General features: G+C 46.0%; 2 protein-coding genes, 1 long non-coding RNA gene and 1 other non-coding gene across 17 annotated transcripts in view; 3 read left to right on the top strand and 1 right to left on the bottom strand.

Annotated features, from left to right (window-relative positions):
- Positions 1 to 937: 937 nt before the first annotated feature.
- TBPL2 (TATA-box binding protein like 2) lies at positions 938 to 11,336 on the bottom strand. Its single transcript, XM_053980319.1, has 7 exons — positions 11,175 to 11,336; positions 7,929 to 8,317; positions 7,105 to 7,192; positions 6,773 to 6,864; positions 5,565 to 5,732; positions 4,017 to 4,111; positions 938 to 2,271 (listed from the first exon to the last, which is right to left on the bottom strand). Exons 1-7 carry the CDS (start codon positions 11,223 to 11,225, stop codon positions 2,192 to 2,194), a joined length of 963 nt encoding a protein of 320 aa, XP_053836294.1. The 5' UTR covers positions 11,226 to 11,336; the 3' UTR covers positions 938 to 2,191.
- On the top strand, positions 11,035 to 11,106 carry TRNAG-UCC (transfer RNA glycine (anticodon UCC)). The gene has a single exon. It is a non-coding gene; the product is annotated as a tRNA-Gly (tRNA).
- Positions 11,337 to 12,979: 1,643 nt separating the features above from the next.
- Positions 12,980 to 18,862, top strand: LOC128809221 (uncharacterized). Its single transcript, XR_008437656.1, has 4 exons — positions 12,980 to 13,039; positions 15,047 to 15,133; positions 15,677 to 15,787; positions 18,789 to 18,862. It is a non-coding gene; the product is annotated as an uncharacterized LOC128809221 (long non-coding RNA).
- Positions 18,863 to 22,645: 3,783 nt separating this feature from the next.
- Positions 22,646 to 23,030, top strand: part of KTN1 (kinectin 1) — a 78,665-nt gene continuing 78,280 nt past the window's right edge. For 5 of the 14 annotated variants that reach the window (XM_053980626.1, XM_053980631.1, XM_053980623.1 and 2 more), the window contains exon 1: positions 22,650 to 22,877. The gene's annotated coding sequence lies outside the window, so the exon portion shown is untranslated. Of the gene's footprint in view, positions 22,878 to 23,030 lie in introns of all 14 variants that reach the window. The other 9 variants (XM_053980618.1, XM_053980624.1, XM_053980633.1 and 6 more) reach the window with 3 other exon arrangements.

The following is a 23,030-nucleotide window of genomic DNA, read 5'->3' on the forward strand; positions in this document are numbered from 1 at the left end:
AGAAGGGACCTTAAAAATCATGCAGTTCCAAGCTCCTGACCCCGAAAGGGACACCTCCACTGTCCCAGGCTGCTCCAAGCCCTGTCCAACCTGGCCTTGGACATTTCCAGGGATCCAGGGGCAGCCACAGCTTCTCTGGGCACCCTGTGCCAGGGCCTTACCAGCCCCTTCTGAGTAAAGAAGTCTTTCCTGGCAACAAATATTTCCTAATATGAACCTACTCTCAGTTTAAAGCCATTCCATCTTCTGTCTTAAGGCAATTACAGGAGACAGAGGCCACAGAAGCCAGAATAATTTAAGCAATATCCCCATATGCCCCTTCCCAAAAGAAACACAACTGCAACAAATTGGCCTTTTTTTTTTCTTTTAGAGCAATTCCCAGCCTATCTTTTCCCCCCTTCCCAGTGTTATCAAACACTAAGCAGGAACAGCACTGTGTGGAGGTAGAACCAAGATTGTTGTTTTTACGACAAGAGTTACCATAGCAAACATTAACCTAATCAAGTAGCTCAGTGAAAAGGCACAGAGCCCATTTCTTATCTCTAAGGCTTTATCTGTACTTCTAAAGAACACTAATTTTACCACTGAAATCATGTGGCAAGCTCTTAAACAAAACGTGATTTCTTGAAGAGGGCTCATCTTAGATAAACTTCCCCCCCACCCCAACACCTCAATAAAACCGGGGTGTTTTCACTTACAAAAGATTATTCTAATTGAAGCTCATCAGCTGCTACTACAGCTAAAGCGCAAATAAAAGTCCAGCCCATGGCCGTGGAAAGTCTCCAGTGTTAGAAAGCAAACAGAAAAGTAAGCCTGTGTTTAAAATAGATTTGAGTGTGGAAATCCACAGTTTGACAGAGAAACTGATAACAGCTAAGACCAGCTTATCGTGAGGAAGTGCACAAAGTTTTTCAAACTCTTTTCCAGAGAGGCAGGGAGATAGATATAAAACCACTTGTGAGAGACACAGAACAGATACAGAAGATGAAGCCACACCCTCACCCACTCAGAAATAAACTTCTGTGGCAGCAAAACTCAGCCCAGCAAGACCCTGTTCTGAGCTGAGCCGAGTGTTTCCAGCAAGGACCGAGGAGGATTTTGGCCTGGGTTACACTTAAGTCATCTAAGAGCAACCTCTAGTGGTGTTTCCAGACGGGTACCGCACCTTCAGGAGGGAAGGACACAACAGAACTGTTCTGGCTTGCCTCCAGGGGCTTTCCAGAACGGCCACGGGATGGGCCTGCACTGCTCCTGCTCCCAGCACCACGCTGAGCAGGACACCTTCTGAAAATAGAGCCTCGGGTTCCAACCAAGTACAGAAAACCTCACTGGTTTTGCTCCAGAATTACCAAGTGTAGTGCCATTGGCTGAACTCTGGTTAGATAATACACATAATTAAGTCATGAGCATCCAAGACTTTTTGTGTTTTCCTCAAATCAATTTCTAACAAAGTTCCAAACCAACATGCTTCTGTCTGCACAAAACTCCTATCATCTGAGGCAGTAATACAAGCAGGTACCATTTGGTTAAAATCTAACTTGTCCCATGTCAAATTAGATAATTTAATTAGTTACACCCCTCCACCCACAGATTTTCTAAGTATATCCCAGCAGTCAGCACCTGGAATGCCTTCTCTGTAAAAGAAAATCCTGCACCATCACACACAAGAGTTCATCCAGCCACTGGGATCAGACTGATTTCAGCACATCTTCTAAACACCAAAATCAACTCATACAGGATTTTGTAAGCCATGATATAGACAATAATATATGCTGAGCTTAAACATGAAACTACAACACTGCAGGAGCAATTCAGGACACTTAGAGCTGAGGATTCTGATTAAGCCAGTTTGAAGTGCAGTATGGATTCACCTGTTCAACAGGGAAAGAGACACATGGCTTCTATTACAAAATGTTTTTAAGTGCCACCTTAATATACATTCCATTAAAAGTGCATTCATTTATCAAGTGTTTTAACTTGGCAGAAGTTGTCAGGTCTCAGGTGGATTACAGACAGATAATCTGAAAGAAAAGAACATTTCACAAGCTATAGAAAGGCATCAGCATATGTAGCATTCAGAAATGAATAATTTGCTTAATAATCCACAAATGGGTCCAGGAATGCCCTTGGCTCTGCTCCATGCACAGCAAGACAAGCCCAGGTGTTATTCTGGATTGCTTTGGGAGCCGTGTCACGATGGTTTCCTGAAACCTCTTAAAATGGGGTAGATGTTCTCAAATGCCTCATAGATTTCAGAACGATCTTTTGCTCCTAAATGGACATTTAAGGAAAAAACAAACAAACAAACCCATGAATTAACAGAGTGCTGAGAATATCTGAAGGCAGTTTAAACCCAGTAAGATTACAAACCATGAAGAAACCCAGAAGATAGAAATTCTGCCTTTAATAGTAAGGTGCTTTCAATCTGCCACCTCAAAGAACAATTCCTAACTTGCTTAGCTTTAAGACTAGTTTTGCTTAATCTGTGGAACCAAAACAGCAATTTTCTGCTCTTGACAGGTGCAAAATATTGGCTTTGAAGAAGGAAAAAAAAAGCAACTGAGCACCACCATGGTGTTATCTGCTTAAGAATAACAGCTCTGCCTGTTTATGAGGTGAGTGGAAAGGGAAAAACAAGAAGTGAAAGGCCTTTATTTCATACTGGGAGTTGTTCCACAGTTTGAGAACTCTCCTTCTCCAGCTCTGAGAAGCAATTTTAATTTTAAGCTTTGTGTTAGGACACCTTTGATTTCAAATCCTTTTCTGTGGTACTGTAAACAAATCTTTAATACCAAGTCTTACACACGAACTGCATTGCAGTAGGCAGGAGCATTCCCTGCCAGCAACACTACTCATGCTGGTCCAACAAATGTCAGCTAGAAGAAAACTGGATTTAAATGAACTAAAAGTGGAATTAAGCCCTGCTTAAGGTTGAATGTGTAAACTTTTTCTCATGTCCTCACTTGGAATAATTCATCTGCCTTACCACAACTTTTATTTACAGACGTCAAGTTACCTTCTTGATTAAGGGAAAAAACTCCCCTCACATCTCAGCAAATTCAGTTTTGTCATTACAGCTGGGCCCAGGACTCACAGCAAAGGACTGAGTGTGCAGCAAAGGCATTACAATTAGTGTACCCCAAAAAATGCAAGCATCAGTGGGAATGGAACTGACCAGGATGATTTTACTGCACCTAAGAAAACTGTGGATATTGGAGGGGGAAGCATTTAAGCTTTGTCCTGAGTGCCCCATCCTTCAGTTGGCTGAGCTCATTCCTGATTTATGTTTGTGAGAATCCCTGGCTAAGGCAGGCACTTCTCTTGCCTTCCCCCCCACATCTCAAAGCTGTGCTGTAAATATGAATAGCACATTCAGAGCTTCTGGGAACAAACATCATTTACCTTTCAGTATATCTGAATAGAAGCATTTTCATGAGCTTCACCAAAAGGATGTGCCAGGAGCTCAGGAATTCACCTTTTTTGAAAAAGTCACCTGGGATCTGAGGTACAGGTATCTGCTGGGCACACTGACTCAGCAAGGCTTTTGCCTCACGAATTTTTTTGCCAAACAGTCTGGAACAAGCTCTTAGATCTCCACCCTTTCCTCTGATAATCCCTACTAAATGTTGTCAGTAAAGTGTTTTAAGAAGTTTGTTTCCTGTCCAAGCAATTTTAAATTGCTTATTGTGAGATTCCTGTTTAAGTGCCTGAGTAGTTGGCTGGCATGTCAGCATCCTGTTGGCATCCTCTGCATTGGCACGTGGCATCAGGCTTTGAATAAAAAAAAATACTTAACATGGAAACCTGAGACTATGTGTATGAAACAATGCAAGATTCTAGTGCAACAATACTGATGTTATCTGCAGAAAACACAGATAAAGCTGCAGCAGCCATTAAAAAGATCCCTGAGTGGCTTTATTGTGGCAAGATACTGATTTTTAGTTAATGTTTAATTTAAATGCTCTCTCAGAAAGTGAAGCAGCAGTGGGCTACAGATATAGAGAGGCACCACTTACCAGTCAGTACCACTTTTCCAGACACAAAGATAAGCAGCACTATCCTTGGTTTGACCATCCTGTAAACCAGGCCAGGGAATAGTTCAGGTTCATAGCTGTTCAAAGCAAGCAGGTGAGATTAGTAAAATACAAATGCTGTTTCAGTGTTGTATGAATGAAGTGCTCTTTAATTACAGTAGCAATAGGGTAATTAACCACACTGATTTTATCTAGCTGCCCTGAGAAAGGCAGGTCAGGCTTTGGACCTCTTGAAGAGAAACCTGTTAAACCCAGCTGGAGCTGGTGGGGGAATCTTCATGCTGACTTTTAAAGACTTGTGAACCACTTCTGATTTCTCATAGCCTTGGAACCTTTATTGTAATCTTCAAACAGTCCTCGGGTCATGGAATGGCCTGGCTTGGAAGGGGTCTTAAAAACCACCTCATTCCACCCCCTGCCACGGGCAGGGACACCTTCCACTGTCCCAGGGTGCTCCAAGTCCCCTCCAGCCTGGCCTTGGACACTGCCAGGGATCCAGGGGCAGCCACAGCTTCTCTGGGCACCCTGTGCCAGGGCCTCTCCACCCTCACAGTAAATCCTTCCTAGTCTGCAAAGAGCCCCTATGAGGAAGCATCCTGTGCAACTAAGACAAGATAACAACCAATGTAAATTTTAATATATATCTAGTTCCTAAATGAAATACAAACTATTAGCTGCAGTGCTAATAAAAGACAACTGAAGTTTGGTTTTGTCAGTGCTGCAATCATCCTTTCCTGATGGCAATATCTAGTTTTGAACAAGCTGATCTCACAGGTACTACATGCCCATCACTCAGCTACAGCTTTACTTTCGATTCTTGGCTAAAGAACATCCAAACAGAACCAAAACAATATCGCAGAAAAACTCAGTATACCTGCAATTCTGTATTTTGCAAATGCAGTTTGCTTCATGCCTGAAGGTTGGAAACCTCATCCCTGCAGACAGGAGTCTGCTTTGCTGGGAGTTAAGAGGCCACCTTGGTATTAAAATCCACAGTGGAGCTGATGCCTCAGGTTTTAGCTTTTCTATTTTTCAGATTCTGTGCTGGCTTTAGTGTATGGGTCTAGACTTCATATTAGGGGATGGTGAGCTCTCTGCACAGAGCAGGGAGACAAAACAATTCCTGCTCTATCTGGGGACCAAGGACAAATGATCCAAATCTCAGGCCCAAGAGCACAAACAGTGTGGACTGAAGAGAGAAAAACAAGAAGGATGGGACTGCATGGGCTGGAACTGTAATTGGATGATGAACTCCAATATGCCAATGGAGCAGAACTTATAAAAGTGTGAGACCGTGTGACCAGTCATCCATTTTGGGTTCACCAGGGGTGTAGCCCTGGCTGGGCTCTTGTGCTGCCCAAGGTGGATCCATTGAGGCTTCCTAATAAATCCCTACTTTATTCTTTAACTCAGTCTAGTCTCTGTTCTAGGCCAGCCTTCACAAGGCATGAGAGCAGCGGCACGGAGCAGGCTCAAGTGGCTGCAGACCCTGCTGCCAGGTGCACAGGGTTGTACCTGATCTCCTCATACCTGCTGAACTGCTGGTGGGTGAGAACCAAGCCTTCCAGCCGGATGGGGAACCTCACATCACAGCTCCCCACCATATTCTGGATCTTGAAGTCCAAGAACTTGGCAGGGAAGCCGAGCTTCTGCACCACCCGCGCGTATTTCCTGGCTGCCAGCCTTGACTGCTCTTCACTGAAGGGAGAAACCTTTATTGTAATCTCCAAACGGCCCACAAATCATAGAATCCCAGAATGGCTGGGGCTGGAAGAGACCTTAAAGCCCATCTTGTTCCACCCCCTGCCATGGGCAGAGACACCTTCCACTATTCCAGGGTGCTCCAAGCCCTGTCCAGCCTGGCCTGCAACACTTCCAGGGATGGGGCTTTTCACTGAAGGAAGAGCAAAGGGGAAAAAATAACATTTATTTGTGCTTTCCTCTGCTCTTGAGGTGGAATTCAGTTTATAGCCACCACACTGTGCTAATCTGCACCCCAGAAAAAGAGATCCTGCGGCTCAAATTAGCAAAGCTCCATCCCCAGAATTGCTGCAGGGAGCTAAAAGGAGTAAGGCACTTGTTCATTCACCTTCCTGTGGTCTGGTTGAACCCACTGGAGAGGTTTCATCACTCAGAGGTTCCCCTTTTGAGAGGTTTCTCAGTTCCTCAAAACAGCTTCTCAGTGCTGAGCCAGGCGTTAGACAGCAGGCACCAGTACAGTCACCTACCTGGGGTGGTGGTAGGGGCTGGAGAAGAGGTCTCTTAAGCATGAGTTAATTAATTCTAATTGGCTGTTTTGGGATATAAAAACCAAGGCAGTCTCTGCTGGACTTCAGGGAAAAAAACTTCAGAATACAGAAATAAACTTTTGCTTTCCCCAATTCCCATTTCCTCTAGAGGCAGATGTGTTGACTGGTGAAAAGTGTTTATGTCCTAAACACTTTAAAAATCAGTGAGAAATGCAAATAATCCCTTAACAATTTCTGTGAATTTTAGCAGCTTTTCTACTGATGTCTGCTCAGCTCAATCTAAATTCAGGGACAGAAGTATACAGTTCAGAAATTGCTAAGGTGCCATCATGAAGAAAGCAAGACTTTCAATATCATTGCTTCACTTTTTCTTGCAATTAGTCCTTTGCTAGATGTTTTAAGCAAGACTTTTCAGGCATTCTCCATCAGAATTTATGCATAGCCAAAAGACCCAGACCTTTAGAGGGAAGGGAAAAAACAGAAAAATACCTTTTTGCTCCTGTGCAGACCATTTTTCCTGAACTGAAGATGAGGGCTGTTGTTCGTGGTTCCCTGATTCTCATGATCACAGCAGCAAACCTCTACAAATTCAAAGGAAAACCTGACAGGAATTTAACTGTATTTCTGTTCAGTCTTGTAGCAATTAACATTTTCAAAGGTTGTCACAACACATATCTGCTTTTTAAGTGTTTCTTTCCCACCCTGAAGGTATTTCCCACCCACCTAGGAGCAGGAGAGTTAAGACCACGGTCACAGGAGCATTGGGATCCATCAGCACTGGGAAAGGGAAGTGAGGGTAAAGCTTTGAGTCCAAGATTTACCTTTGGGTTATACTCTGCATTTCTGGCATGCAGAGCTATGTTCTTCAGGTCCAGTTTACAAGCCAGGTTTACAGTTGACACGATATTCCTGAGGAATGAGGGAGGAATTGTCTCATTGCAAAATCCAGCCACTGCAGAGCCACCCCCAGCAGTACAGTCACATTCCAATTAATAATTGCCATCAACTGATTTCCTGCCTGTCTCTTCCCCACTCAAACACTAAGCTACTTCTGGCAAAACTTAAGTAATTCAATCCCAAAACTGCACTTTGAGATAGAACAAGGTATGAAATTATTAGTCTCTGAATGATAAGTTTTGTATGTCTTCCAAAATCTGCATCACTGAAGCCTTTCACAGCTTGGCATTGAACCATTACTGACTATTTAGAGTTACTAGAGCAGCAAAGGTAGGCAGGAGTGGGTTATTTTCTAGAGGTATAAACTATTCCAGAGATGCTCTGTCCTAGACAGGACAGCATCTTTTCATGAGGCCAGAGGTTCTTACACTCAGTTCTGTTTCTCCTTTTAAAAAAGCAGAATAACATCTTTAAACCCCTGGAGTCTGCTGTCATCCTTCACATTCTCTTTCCTGGAGGAAATTTCCTTTTCAAATAGCTTCATATTTTTATCCAATATTGTCAGTTCATTTTTCTTCACCTCTCCCCTTCAAGAGGAGAAAAAACCTACTTATTCATATAGTTTTTTGGCTTATTTAATACCAAGCCATGCTTGCTACATTCTCCAAGTGAAAAGTCAGAGCAACACTTTGCAGTTTAAGCCAAACTCTGACTGTGGTGTGTGCTACATAAATAACACATAACTTACTGTAGCTGGGGGACTATTCCAGAACTTTCTGAAGCAGATGTCGCCGGGGTGATCGGAGTCATGGGAGTCAGGGGAGGACACACGCCAGGTGCTTCAGGAGATGGCTGAGCTGCACCTGGATGCGACAAGCTGCTTTCATCCATGAAAACACCACTGTCCTCCTGACTTGGTAGTGACCCATCAAGCTCTTTCTGCATTTCATGACCATCCTCAGAGAGGTTTTGTTCTTTGTTATCTTGGGTGACATCTGGGAGAAAGCTGAGGTCCACTGAGGAGAAGTCTGTATGGAGCTCCTTGGACTGACTTAACTGGGAAGATGCTTGAATTGGAAGGTCTGAATCGTAAGGGCTCATAGGAGTGAACAGATGAGGACTAGTGGAGAAGTCATCCTTGAATTAAGAAAAAGTGCCATTAAGGGTTTTGTATTAAAACAGTTACTGTAACTGGGAGAGTAAATTAAGATGAACCTTAAATGAGGAAGTTTCAATAATTTTTCCCCAATATATATTTTAGCAAAGACTAGTTTTAAGGTTGAAAGTGTGTCCTTTGCTTGTCTGTGAGTGTATAAAAATCCAGATAGCCTGTATAATGCATTTTCACCACAGTCCATGGGCAGTCCAGAGAATTCCTGGATAGCACAAATTGAGAAATGCAGGTATGACAGTGGCACTTCCCCCTTCACAGCCACTGTCACACCTCAGCCATGCACACAACCACATTGTCACACTCATGAGTTTTTCCAAGGAAGACAGACAGCATTTTCTGGCTGTCTTTATCTCCCATTCTGTATCTTATTCCATTTCCTCTCCCTGCTAGCAGGAGACAGTGTCGGCTTTGCTTTGTGCAACAGAGGGCAGCAGCTCACAGAACCAGCAGCAATTAATTCCTCAGCTCCTGGAGGCCACCAGCCTGGGTGAAGCTATGGATGAGAAGATGGGATAAAAAAAGCCTCACCACAGTCAGCAGAACCAGCATCCTGCCCTGCACCAAGCACACAACACACCTGGAATTAAGCTCTTACATACTAATGTCCTTCTTTATCAACTATTTATTATTAAAAGCTGCTTAAAAAGCTTCATCATGTCAATGAGGCAAGAGTTCCAGGACAGGATTTATTCCCTCTCCAGTGGTGCATAAGCCTCTTTCTGAAGGTGGTTTCTGCCAACATCCACAGCAGGTGACAGCTTGGACTAAAGAATCCATACAAGTGGTTTTGTGTTTAATCAGGCATTTTTAGGTTCAAGACCCAGAAGGACTTGAAAAGTGCAAGCACAGATCGGAACAGGGAATGGTGCGTGAGACTGAGGCTCTTGAGTTGGCAGCAACTGCCTGACCTCCAGCAGGAGCAGGATTTCCAGATCAATGCTTCCCAGCCCTGAGCTAGTGCTGCTCTCTTCTAGTCAGCTCACTTGGCAAGCCAGCCATGCACATGGGGAGATCTCTGCTCCCACTTTGCAGTATATTTGCCTGCAGACACTTGGAAAACTCTGACAAAGTGACAGATCCTCCCAGAGAACCCTCACTAGCCTGAATACAGATGTAATCAGGAAAGCATTGCCAACAGCCATGTTTAAAACTGCTTCCTAAATACAAAGCCCAGCAGAAGATCTGGTGCTGTTGAATAAATCTAGTAGTACTCCTTTACCCTTTAGAAAAAAGGGTCAAATATGTAATTAACAGTTACAAATAAAATACATCTATTTTAAATAGATATTTTTCAAGTCAGCAGCAAGGGAAGAAGTCACAGTCTCTGCAAGAATTTCATTGAACTAAGGATTAGCTGTACAGGAGCTCATTAGGAAGGTTTTGTATAAAGCACAATGTAGAGAAAATGATACAAAAAGCTCCCTGTGAGACTACTCACATCATACTAATGGGCATCAAGGAATGAACATAACAGTAAAAAAAACACCCACAAACAACCAACCAAAGCCAGTTTGTGACATATCTTAAAGAAGCTGGTGGAGAAACAAGTGGTACAGGCAGCTGGAACTGTCACACAGCTGTGAAGTTTTCAAAAAGTAGAGTGAATTGCATAGAGCAGGTAGAAACAGAAAGCAAATTTTCCTTTCTGATCAGGTTTGCACCCAAGAGGTCTGAGGAAAGCGCTGATAGGGTTAAGTGCTGGGGAATATTTCCTTCTTGTCAGACAGATGCTCAGAGGCTGCAAAAGGGGCACAAGACCATGTTTGCATTGGGCTGGCTGCCAAGGGTTATTGCTATAGACTTTGGGTTAATTAACTTCACCAAGGCCACACCAACTGCATAGCTTTGGACATCTCCCAGCAGCTCCAGGGAGGAGATTTCACTCACAGATCCTGTCTGAGATCCCTCGGTTTGGGGCAGCTCGAGGGGAAACAGCCTTTTTCACTTCCACTGCAGAAATCCCTGCAACTCAGGTAGACACAAATCAAATCCAGCTGCCTTAAGCAACAGACTTGGATTTTTTTTTTTCCTCCCTGCAGTGATATCCCACATCTGCTATTATCAAGGGTACCAGCAAATGTGAAATATAAAAAGCTCACTAGCATTTGTAAAAGCTGTACTATACATTTCCACATTAGATAATTTGTGAGGGCATATTCAGAGGGCTTTACCCACTGCCACAGGATGGTCTCTGGATTTAAACAGCTCGTGCTAAGCCTGTTTTCTGAGCTGAAAAGTAGTTTACAACAGGACGTAAAGTTTTGTTCCCTGAGTAATGATGATGCTCAGCTATAGAGTCCAGCCCTCCCCTGGCTGTTCCTACAACCACCTGAGAGCAGGATGACCATTCCAAATACCGAAATAACTAATTTTTGCAGACATTTTCTAACCAGAACGAGGAGATGCGAGCCTCCTGCCCTCTCAATGCCCTCCCACAGCAGCACCCGGGCTGACCCTCGCAAGCAGCATCCCACCGCAAGAGTTTAAACGCAGCCGCATCGTCCCTCTTAACAGGGAGTGAGAGCTCCAGAGAGCTCCTCCATCCCCCGGCGGGCCCAGGAGAGCAGGAACCCCCCAGGACAGGGAGGAATCTCCCGGGACAGGGGAATTTCAGGCTCAGCCCAGCAGGAATGCGGTGATGACGCAGTTCAGGCACGGCTGCAGAGCTCGTCCCAGCGCAGCGTTGGTGGTATAGTGGTGAGCATAGCTGCCTTCCAAGCAGTTGACCCGGGTTCGATTCCCGGCCAACGCAGCTTCCTTTTGTTTAGTTTATTTGCTTTTTTTTTCCCCCCTCCTTGATTTTTTTCCTTTCTCCCTTACCTGCCCGCTGCAGCTCTCCAGGTACCGCTCCAGCGGCGATTCGCCCTCCATGGACACAGCCACCGACACAAAGCCCCCAGCCCTGCTCCGGTCCTGCTTTTAACCCCCGGGGACGGCACCACGTGTGGCTTGTCAGGGAGCAGAGCCCATCACAGCTGGGAGTTTTACCCTCATCAAGCAGCCTTGGAGCCTCTGGCCTGCCTGCTCAGCTGTCTGAGAGGTTTGCCCCATCCTGGAGGATTAGAGAAATCGGGGTGCTCTTCTCGTGTGCTTTCCAGGAGCCTAAAAACACAACCTGTGCCCGAGCTCCTCTGAGCCTGCTTTCCTCTGCAGGGTTGAAGAGAAATGGAGTTGGACCTTGTAGTTAGTAGTACTAAATGTAGTTTAGACCTTGCACAGATGATGCTTTTTAGCAAGTGTCATGTGCCCCTTAATTTCTCCCACCTGCCTCATCGAGTGCAATGAGGCACATCTGGTCCTTCCAGAGGAGCCCTCCCGCAGCCAGAAATGTAAACTTCAAACTGAAGGTGTTGTGATGAATTGGTTCATTCTCAGTTGGGTTAACACTGCTATGGGGGGGGGCAGGGGTGCAGGCATTTCCCCTCTGGAGTGTACTTCTGCCCTCTGTAAGTGATGATTTAGGGCCATTCGCTTTTCCCATGTCCCAGTGTGTTCCCAGGAAGGAGCTCATGGCTGATGGATGCTGTGGGAGTCTCACACTGCTGACACAGTTTGGCTTGGGTGCCATTTGAGTTGCTGCCAGCAGTTGCTGTCTGACTTGTTCCTTCTGTCCTGTCTGTTCCTGTGTGGGGATGGATGGATGGATGGATGGATGGATGGATGGATGGATGGATGGATGGATGGATGGATTTCTGTGGAGGCACATTGGGAACACATCCCTGTGCCTGTCTGGGCTGGTGGATGTCGTGATCACTGCGCCTCTTGCTCTGCCAGACAGGACTTTGCTGTGAGATTTGCTTACAAACAGCAAGCTGAGCTGAAGAAACCCTTTGGAAGATGGCAAAGCACAGACATGCAGCAGGTCCTTGGGAGGTGCTGCCAGGCTCTTCTCACTGCCTCAGAGGTGCAAAGGCTTAAAGATTAATGCCCTTTATCCAAGGAACAGAGCATGGCTGATGAACATCCTTCCCTCCTCAGCCAGCCTGCTGGGCTTGTTTGTGGTATTTCTGGCACTCACAAGTGAGTAATAAAAGGTGCCAAATCCTCCCAGCCCCAGAAAAATCCAGCCTCAAGCAGGTTGGTTTACATCACACAGCCTGTCCTGGAGGCAAATCAGGCAGCAAAGCAAGGAGAGGACTCAGAGAGGTTGTACTTTGAATTAGGGAGGCTGGTGGAGCTAGCTCGGGTCAGCTCAGGATGGTTAAATCCAAAATGTCCCATTTAGGGCTGGCAGGTGATTGGGGTGCTTGCAGACAGCTCCGTGGTCTCAGCTGCCTTTGTGGGCACAACAGGATGGGGCGCTGAGGGCTGTGCTGGGGGGCTCTGTTCCCACCAGCAGTGCCAGCTCAGCCCTCACAGCTGCCCTGTGGGCCTGCCCTGCCCACAGAAATCATCAAACTGAGCACAGGGATTGTGCTGAGTGTTGCCCTTGCAGTGACATCTCAGGGGGCCAGGAGGTTGGTGCTCCCCCAGTGCATGGCACTATTGTTGTGCTTGATTTGGGAAGCTGGAGGTGCTCCTGGGGCTCCCCTGGCGTGGCCCTGCCTGTAGCATTGCAGCTGTAGTGCCGTGAATTTCCTCAGCTAATCAATCCTTCATTGCAGAACCCCCTGGAGAGGAGACATGTTCATCCTGAAGCCCTGGGAATTGATTTGTCTGCATTTTGTGAACCTGAGATACAGAAGGTCAAATTATGGTGTTCAAGTGAGTGACGCTACATCAGAGAAGAACATAAAATACAAATCTCTTGGTACTGGTGTTGTTTTTTGCCTCGAATAAGGACAAATGGCAGGGGCACAAGGAAGTGTTGAGATTTTGGGTGAGTCATGGAGTTTGGTGTCTCAGGTGAAATAGGTGAAAGATTGTTTACCCATTTGAAGAAGGGAAGGTGTTTAGAAAGCTGAGAGGGCCTCTGAGGATCCAAGAGTCACACTGTGTGTGCAATTCAAGCTTTCAGGGTTGCTTTGCTGTAGGGAAGGGTCTTCTGGGCACTGCCCAAAGGAGGGCAGGTATGGCTGTGCCTCAGGAGGGCTCTGTGCTCGCTGCCTCCTCTTCCAAGCTGGGCGACTGCAGTGGGGGAGGCTCCAAGAGGGGGGTGTGCAGTGCTGGGCAGCCCCAGGGAGTGAAGGCCCAGGTGGTGGGAGGTCCAGAGAGCAGTACTGCAGTGAGCTGAATCCCTGAGCTACTCCCTTCAGCCTCCCAGCTCCTGTGTCTCTCCTTCTTAGTCAGCAGAGGCATCATTCCCTCTCTGCTCCTTCCTTCTTCAGCAGGAGACTGACCCCTGCCATGGGTTGGACAGATGTTAATGCAAAATGTACCACTTAGAACTCATGAGACCTACCTGCCTAATTTCTGATTATCCAAGTCAAATAATGTTAGAAAAGGCAGCTATTTTTCCCATGCCAATTTTAAAAAATATTATTTCTCTCTCAAACTGCCTGGGGTTCTACCCACCCCCTTCTCTTCTTTTCCTCCCATTCTCTTTCCCCCCACCTTTTAAATTCCTTTGGGAGGCAGCAGCCATCGAGATCCCGGCCCGAGTGAGTCATGGCAGGACTGCTCAGAGCAGGGAAGGAGCCGCTGGAGGAGCCCTTCCCCAGTTCGGTGACCGGCTGATGAATCACTGCAGTGCAGAGTTACTGTCATGATGAATTGTCATGAGCCTTAATTAGCAAATTGGTTAATTTTACTTAGAAAGTTGATGATTAGCTCAACAGTAAGTGCTTTGTGTGTCCTTTGTAAGAGTCATTCAGTATCACTCTTCCTTGGATAACTAATTGGGGAAGGCTGTTCCACAGAGCTCCTGCTAGCACACCTCGAGCAGCCTCTTAAACATTTCTGTAGCAGGTCCTGCTGCATCACCTGGGTGCTGAAATCTCGTTAGGGGATGGGACTAATCACAGGAGACTTCCAAAAGCCTGGAAGGGACAAGGAGCAAATCATTAAGGAACCTCTCTACCTGTTTAATTCATCAGTGCTCTGCACAGCTGCATTCTATTCTAGCATGCCCTAAATGCCTTGCTGCTTGCTTTGAAGTTGGTTAATCTGGTTTGGCTTTATCTTATCTTTTTTAGGAGCCAGTTTCAGAATAAAAAGCTTGTGACTGACAGTGTTCTGCTTTCTGCTCTCCTGAGCTTTATGCTAAACCTTTATGGCTGTAATTGTCTCAGAAGAGTGGAGCTTGCCTCAGGTGTAGCTTCCATCTCCTGGTGCCCTCGCTGCCTGCAGCGTTAAAGCTCTGCCTTTGGAGCACGTAGAAGAGCAACTGAGAGCTGACCATGTTCCAAGGAAAAAAAATCAATATATTATGCACAAGATATCTCCAAATTTAGCGCTTTGTAATTAGTCCAGGAGCCAGCACTCCTCTGTCAACAGCAGGATCCAAATCTTGTTGTGGAGGTTGTTCCTTCTGTGTGGTTTAGCCTTGCTTTGGCCCCTGTGCCTTGGTTCCCATCATGGCAGGGATGTAAATAGAGTGAGGTGCTGAGGGGGAACTTGGAGAGGGTCAGGGAGGGGAGCAGGTGAGCTGCAGTCAAGTCAGTGGGAGCAAAGGATCTGCATGGAGCTGGAAAAGCTCTTGAGAAATGCCTGCAGCCCAAAAGGCAACTCAGAGAGAGAGGCTGGAGTACCTTTGGTCAGACAAGTGTGACCATCACCCTCATACTTACCTGTCCCATAATTCTCCATTCCAGACCTCATCAATGCCTGGCAGTATCAGCAGATACTGGATTTCTTGCTGGAGAAGGAAAGAAGTTGCCATGACTACTCACCAAGTAATAGTGAGTAATTTGACTTTTAATTGTGTATTATTTAACACCATCATCAGGTTGTGCTGGTGCAAACACGAACAGAATCAGGTCCATGAGAGTTGATATCTGAGTCTAACTTTACCTATGTAAATCAGGAGTAACCCTCTGGCAGAAGTGAGGTTACAATGGTTGGGAGTTGAGCCAGAATCCAGTGTAATTTCCCAGGTTTGCTGGGTGATGGGAAGGGCTGTAACTTCCCATTTACCCCCTAGTGCTGTGTGCCCCTCCCTGGATCAGATGATGCAGCCCAAATCACACAATGCTAAGGCTGCCTCTTTGCCCTGCTTCAACTGGGGCTCTCTTATTCCCTGAGAAGGGCAGTAATGGGGGAATTTGATACTTTTTGCAAACATTAGGGGACTCTGAACTTTTGTGTGCTGTGCCTGCCATGCTCACTGGTGGAGACCAGGGTGTGTTGGCTTTTGGATCAGGGAAGAAAATCACTTCTGTCAGATGGGAAAGGGGTGAACTGGCAAGAAAAGAGCCATTTTTTTTTTCCCCTGGCTTCTACAGCTCTATTATGTGCAATGGAGACACTAACTGCCCCCATGTCAGAGAATTGCTGAGAACCAGACCCAGAGAGGATTGCCAAATTTTCCACTGAATGCCAGAGGAAGAAGCACTGTAAGTAGAAGTCATCTGTCTCAACTGAAAGGCTGAATGGTGACTTGAAAGCTGTACAGTTAACTTCATTTAATTTTCCTATCTGTGTTAGGCAACAAACTGATTAAAGGAAGGCATTCTGTGTGTTTGCATAAAAATCCTCTCATCCTGGCCCAGCCTCATGTGGGGCAGGGCACAGGATGTCTATTTTTATTTTTCATTCTGTGTTGTATTTAAAATGTGGCCAGAAAAGGGGGGAATGGGATGAGGAGGGTTTTAAACATTGGCTGCCACCTTAATTGCAGCCTAGCAATGAATGGCTGCAGGCTTTCTTGGACAGCTCCGCCGTGAATGTCACACACAAATCCATCTGACACCTGGGGTCAGAGGTATTCTTCTGTGCTTTTTGTTAAGTCATCTTCCCCACTTTTGTGCCAAAGGGTCTGGCTAAATTGAATTGCATTTAAATGAGGTGAGTGTGTGATGGATCATCCGGGTGCTGTTGTTTCCCTCCAAGTTTTGTGACAGATCTCTCTAATGCAAACACCGTGTCCCATACCTTGAACACACTGCTGCAATTAAATACTGATCCTTTAAGCCTTATCTGGAAAAACAATATAGTAATAGCAGTCCCGTGTGTTTGCACAGAAAAGGAGAGGTGTGCACGCAGCAGATGCTGGCAGAGCTCTGGTAATTCAGTTTGCAGGGGTCACAGTCACATTGGAGACACCAGCAGTGACATTAGCACGTGAAAAATTAGCACAAAATTCAGTTTGCAGGGTCACAGTAACATTGGAGACACCAGCAGTGACATTAGCACGTCCAGACCTTCAGTGCAAGCTCTCCAGGAATTAGAGCATGTACTGTGATGCCTTCACTGCTGTGTCAGCTGAGCTGTGACACCACCACATTTTTTATCAGCTTATTGTACAACTAAATGCAAATACAATGACTCAAAGAAGGGTGCTGACCAATCACTGAATTCCCCCTAAAACTGAGTTTTGGCTGAGTGATCAGCAAGATATAATGACTGACACTGGAATGAGTCTGCAGGGCACACAGCTCTGTGATTAGTCAGTTCTCATTACCTCTTCCTCCAATTAACGTCAGCAAATCAGTGCTCCTGAATCAACGAGGACCTCAGGAGAAACTAAGCTTTCCCAAAGCGCTGCCAGATGTCAGCAGAAGTTCCAATCCCCTCATCTTGATGGTTCTGTACTTTTAACACACATAATTAACTGTTAGCACCGTCCTGTTTCTGTCACTCCACCCTTCACCCGTGCTCTGCTGATAAATGCTGTTAGTTTAGCTGTGATGGAGGAGTCTGTGCCCAGCTCTGCTGCCTCATGCTCCTGCACTTCATCTCATCTTCATTTCCATGCTCATCCCAGCCAAGCAGGAGCCCAGCCTGAGATCCCTTTTGTTACAGCTTCATCACTCCATTTGGCTCTTCCTCCCTCCTCCTTGCTGTCTTTGCAGTTTCCCTCCAACAGCATTTGGCTTTTATGGTCAGTCTCTGGAAGTGGAATATGAGTTAATTTTCCCCATACTTTCCAAGATACTATAGGGAATATTTTTATATATTTTTAGTATCTGCAGGCTGTGGAGGAAGCTCACTTGTTCCAGTGCCCTTCATTACAAAGGTGTTATTTTTTTTTCCTCTTTTTTTTTTTTTTTTTTTTTTTTCCTGTGACTTGTCAGGAATAGTTAAATGCTGTGATTGCTTTGGCCTCCCTTCAATGGGCATTTACCCAACTCATAAATACAAGAGTAGCTCCCCTGAAATCTGTTTCCACTCAGGTAGAGTTGTGAAGGTTTGCTCAGTGGTGCTCTGAGGAAAATGAAGAACCCAGATGGGCTTAAGGTTGGGAGTTGGTTGTTCTCTAAAACCCAAACAGTGTTGCTCAGATCAACTAAGATTTGCTTATTAACATTAAAAATATTAATCCCCAGGTATTTTCACAGTTCCCTTTGCTCCCAAATTAGCATGGGCAGTGCTGCTGTCCAAAATAAATGAAGTGTGTGAAGACAGTTAGTTTAAAGGCATTGAGGAATTTCAGACCTTTTACATCTCACTCTGCTTTCACCTAATTTGTTAATGGGTATGTTTTTCCCTGTGGGAAAATAAAGCTTTTCTCTCTGACATTTTATAAAGGACCTACTAAACTTTCTTTTGTCCCTTTGGGTAAAATCAGTTGAATTGGCTTTTCTGGTGCCTTTCTGCTTTCCCTAGAGAATCTGAGTTTGTTCTTAACCCTTTCTGCCCCCCAGGCCTTATGAACGGTATGACAGAAACCCTTAGATACCTTAGAAGTCTAGGCACAATGTGGGCAGCTGTAGGTTCACTAGGGAAAGGCTTATTACTATGTAAAAAAAAATTAGATGTATAGGTGAAGAGAAGAATATTTGCTCATTTTAGGTGTGAGCTAAAACAGAAGCTTGCAGAGGGATGCACAGTGAGTTTGTGACATTGCTGGGAATTTCTGGATCTCCTGGGGCACTAGAGAACAGGATGTGTCCTCAGACCTAAGGGTTTGTGAACATTTCCAAGTCTCCAGCCACCCTTGGGGCACAGGTGTGTGTCACCACCAGGGATGGCAAACTGGGGACCTTGGTGTGACACTCACTGCTCCAGGCAGGCGGACACATCCCTTGTGGAACCTCAGACAAAATACTGCCATATTAACCTACTCTGTGGTGGCAAGAGCAGCTGGAATGGCCCCTGTGCTCTTTGATTTATCCAGACAGGTTTGCAGGGTGTTTGCTGCACGTTTCCTTAGAAGTCTGTCACAGCCTGACACACGCTGTTGCCGTGATGCCTCGCAGAGCTCAATCAATGTCCTTCCCTGGCTGCAGAGGAAAACGTGCTGAGCCAGCCCTGCAGGCTGCTCCAGCCTGGGATACCTGATCCTCAGGCTGAAAGAGCCCTTGGAGCACCAGGTCTGTCTGACTCTCCATTTCTTTCTTTCCTCCCCATCTCTCACCTCATATTCTGTTTGCTGTCCATCCTGTGGTGTTTCAGCTGCTGAGGAGGGACACGTTGTGTTGGTGTTGCAAAGGTTTGTCTCTGCAAAGGAAAACATCTTCATTGCACAGGTATTGATGAAGAAGAGTATTAATTTAAAACCTGCCCTAGATTAATGTAGAACAGCATAAATAGCAAGCAGGTGCTGTGAATGATGAATGGGAGAAAAGGATTTGGACTGTCACTGTTCTACCACACAGGGAGTGTTTTACAGGAGACAAGGTGTTTTCTGTGACATTTCTGCATTTGCTTTACTTAACAATAACCATTAACCGTCCACTCTCAAAAAAAATCTTCTTCTGCTAAGATGCCATCAAGAAAGAAGAAGAAAATTTGGAACTTGCTTTGAAATAGCACTCTCATGGGAATTCAAAGCATGGTTATTCTTGTGCTGCTTGGAAAGCTGCTTTTCTGTCCAGCTTCCCTGTGATCCCTTTAGCTCTATCTGATACCAAAGGCTTGAGATGTCCAGATTAGAAATTAAATTCCACCTCTGTGGCCCAGACCTCATGACCTGCTGCAGTCACAGCAAATAGGTTTTCCTTTACAATGAGTGCTTCCAGCTAAAGCTGTCGCTTTTTGGTCAAAAACTTTTTTGGAAAAAAAAAAAAAAAAGATAATTAAAACCATGTGATGCAGGTGTAGGAATAATAATTGACTTGAAATTGACTAGGGATTATTCAGAGTGATGGCAAGCCCTGATCTTGCAGGGATTTAGGTGCTTGTTTTGTTCTGCTGGCATGTGTGAGTACACAGGATGGTCCTGTCCTGGGGGATTTAGGGGAGGCTGTGGCATGGCCAGGAGCAGTTGGGACAGCTGGGTGGGATGCACCACTTGCAGCATCAGGCAGCAATTCCTGCTGCTAAATTGGGTGTAAACCACAGTATTTCAGGGGTGGACAGGTCTGGTTTGGGTGTCTGGTACAGGAACAGCAGCCTGGGGAGGGCAGGAGAGGGATTTTCCCATTGCAATTTCTGTTTTACTTTGCAAATGTAAAAACTGGGAGTGACCGGTGTCAGGTCTGTGCTGGGAGGTGGGGACTGAAGAGCCTCAAGGGAAAGTGGCAGAAATCATGATTTAAGTGTGATCACTCTGATGATGTCAGTCCCTGGGATGGGCACTCAGCTGTCTGTGTGTCTCTAATTGTGCTGCTCATATTTCAAATGTGGTAAAATTGGACAGTACAGTTTTAAAACCAATTTTCAGTGCTCTGTTACAATGATGAAATCCAGAAATGGAAGGTGACTGTAGTTTATAAATAAATATTTTTTTCCAGTGAACTCTGAAACAGTTTTGAACAATTCACTTAATTAGCTGGATTTCCAGCAGTACAAAATGCGACCATCTCAATTTAATTAACAGATATCTACATTTTGTTAGTGTGGGGATTATGTGGAGACTGGTAGAAGCCAAATGGATTTTCATCCTGCTCACATACAATATCATGGTTTAGACTGTTTTTTTTTTATTATGAGCTTTTACTCTTTTTGCAAGAATTTCCAGTGTCATTTCTGCTGACAGTATTTGCTTAGGACAGATTTATTTTTATTCCCTTACAGATGAATTGGATCAAACATCTTTTTCCATATAGCTCAATTTTCCACAATGGAGTTACTCCTAGTTGACTACTCTGAGGAGAAAATTGTAGTCATTTTTGTGACTAGCAGCAGTTGAAATGTTTTTTGGCACGTATGCATATAATCTATTAATTTGCACTTCCTGTCAATTGCAGGGATTCATGATTATAAATAGTATAAAAATTTTTAATGCAAATAAAGAGAGAGAAAATCCAGCATTTGGTCTTTTTTTTTTTTCCTAGCTGGAGTCAGTGAGGTATTGAAACATGCAGGGTGTTTGTTTCAGGCTTTGATAAGGATCTCTCACATTCTTATATAAAATGCTAAATTAACAATAATCAGCCCCCATGACTTACAGCCCTGCTCAATGCAGCTTGCCTTTCTCTTGGGCTTCCTCTGAACCCACAGATCTGAGGGCTTTTTCCCTGTGATCTGAGAGAGCAAAATTCCTGACAAAACTAATGACTTGGGGCTCCTGCGGAATTTTAAAACCTTTTCTTTTCCCCCATGAGTGGCTGCCTAATGTGAGTGGGATTTCAGTGGCTTTTAAAAATTTGCATTATTTCCTCCCTGCAGTCGGGACATTCAGCACTGGCTGCTTGGCACAGTGGTGGCTCTCTGGTGAGGTTTTCCACCAGGTTTCCCAATCCACACAACTGAGATAATTTATTGCCTTACATTTGGTATCTGACGTGGGATTTTAAAGCATTTTCAGGTCCTTTATGCTGTGCTGTTGTGGCAAATCTGTAAGATGTGAAGGACCAGAGACATCTGAGCTGGTAGGAAGTGGAATATTTTCAGCTGAAATCCTTCAGAGCAAGCAGTGACCACCCAGCAAGGAAATCAGCTCTGAGTCCTGGAAGGAGGAAGAGGAGAAAGTTCTGAATCATGGAATCAGAGAATATCCTGAGTTGGAAGGGACACACAAAGATCGTGAGTCTGACTGCTGGCCCTGCACAGACACCCCAACAATCCCACTCTGTGCCTGAGAGCGTGTTCCAAACCTCCTGGAGCTCTGGCACCCTCGGGGCTGTGCCCATTCCCTGGGGAGCCTTGGGCAGTGCCCAGCACCCTCTGGGGGGAGAACCTTTTCCTGATACCCAACCTAAATCTCTGTTGGCACAGCTCGAGCTGTTCCCTCAGGTCCTGTCACTGGTCACAGAGTGCAGAGATCGGTGCCTGTCCCTTCTCTAGCTGTAGCAGCTGGATTTGCACTCTCTGCTCTTCCATTGCAGCTCCAGTCCTGGCAGGAGGGGCAGCTCTCTCCCTCCTACACCCTTCCCAGGCTTGTGGCTCCAATCTTTATCTGTTGGCAGGACCCTCACCCACTGTGAGGCAGCAAATCCCATTCCTGGAAGATCATGGTTTGCTTCTGATGCCAGCTGGAAAAACTCTACTGTGGACAAAAGCAGTTAAGCATCTGCAGCATCTGCTGCTGCTGAGCCCTGCCACCACTGCTGGAATGGTTAATATTAGGAAGATTTGGCTTTACATTTTCACCTTGGAAGTGCAGGGTGGGGATGCTGCCTTTGGCTGGATCGTGTGCTGCTCTCAGCAGCGGAGTGACCGGCCAGGATGTGCTGAGCCAGGGAAGCTCTGGGATGAAGCAGCAAAACGCTCCTGGCCGGCTGATGGCCGGCCACACATTCCAAGTGTCCGGCCGCCTCCACACCCCCTGGCCACCCCTCCGGGCCCGCTTCACCTCCCAGGCAAAGGCACAGCTTCCATCAATCAGCATCCACCTCATGCCGCTGCCTTTGTTTGCTCCGGAGAGTTTGGGAATGCGGGATTGCAGCTGAGTGCCATGCATGGCTGGCCAGGAGGGGAATGCTGAGCTCTCTCCCGGCAGCTCCATGCGAATCCATCTCTGATACCGAGTGCTGCGGAGCCGGTGACTTCTCAAAGATGCTGTGGGACAAATAAACAAATGGCTTACTCTGAGCAACAGGGCCTGGAAGTCAAACCGGGCTCCTCATTGCCAGAGGTCAGAAGAAATGATGGGAGGGTGCGTGCAAAGCCCTGGGGTGATGCCAGCCTCCCTGCTGGGATAACTCCCTTCTGCCGGCTGCAGCCGGACCCTGGGGACACCTGAGCAGCACCAGAACTTCCCCGCAGCCACCGCTGGCTCAGCCGTCCTGCTGAGCCAAAAACTCTGCATTTTCTTGTGTTTTCCCCAACGTGTTTGGGATTCCGGGAAGCTGAGAGTTAATGTCAGTCCTCCAGCGATGGAGCTGGACGGGTGCCCTCGGTGGCTTCTCGGGCTGTTTCGCTGACCCCAAGTAACTGCCAGAGCAACAGTTTCCATCCCCGTGGGTACCCACAGAGCCGTGGCCAGCCCCTGAGCTCCGGCAGGGGAAAGCAATCTGCCCTGTGAGCACTTTGGGAAAGATCCACGTCAGAGGGAAGAAGAACTTGGGGCTCTAAGAAATCAGAGCTGAAAAAAAATCCAGTTAATCTCCCTCCCTGCAGACTCCACAGCTTGCTGGGATGTCACTGAATAAGCCCCTGGTATGTTTGTGCTGCAGGCAGGGCTGCCGGGCAGTTTTAAGACATTTAAGGGAAATTGAAGGACAAGCCCTATTCCTGGTCATGAGGAGGTGTCTGGTCTCTTTCATGTCCTGGAGGAGGCTTTGGGGTGTGCTCTGTCTGCTTGCCTTGGGC

The sequence above is a fragment of the Vidua macroura genome, chromosome 6 (genome assembly GCF_024509145.1).
Source record: "Vidua macroura isolate BioBank_ID:100142 chromosome 6, ASM2450914v1, whole genome shotgun sequence".
In the NCBI taxonomy this organism is placed as follows: Eukaryota; Metazoa; Chordata; class Aves; order Passeriformes; family Viduidae; genus Vidua; species Vidua macroura.

What these genes read in the sequence shown, in the direction of transcription:
- TBPL2 (XM_053980319.1), bottom strand. Translation starts at nt 11,225, where the DNA reads ATGGAGGGCGAATCGCCGCTGGAGCGGTACCTGGAGAGCTGCAGCGGG. An exon ending in ATGCAGAGTATAACCCAAAG is followed by an intron (nt 6,865 to 7,104) that starts GTAAATCTTGGA and finishes TTGAATTTGTAG; the next exon opens with AGGTTTGCTGCTGTGATCAT. An exon ending in TGGAAAAGTGGTACTGACTG is followed by an intron (nt 2,272 to 4,016) that starts GTAAGTGGTGCC and finishes ATGTCCATTTAG; the next exon opens with GAGCAAAAGATCGTTCTGAA.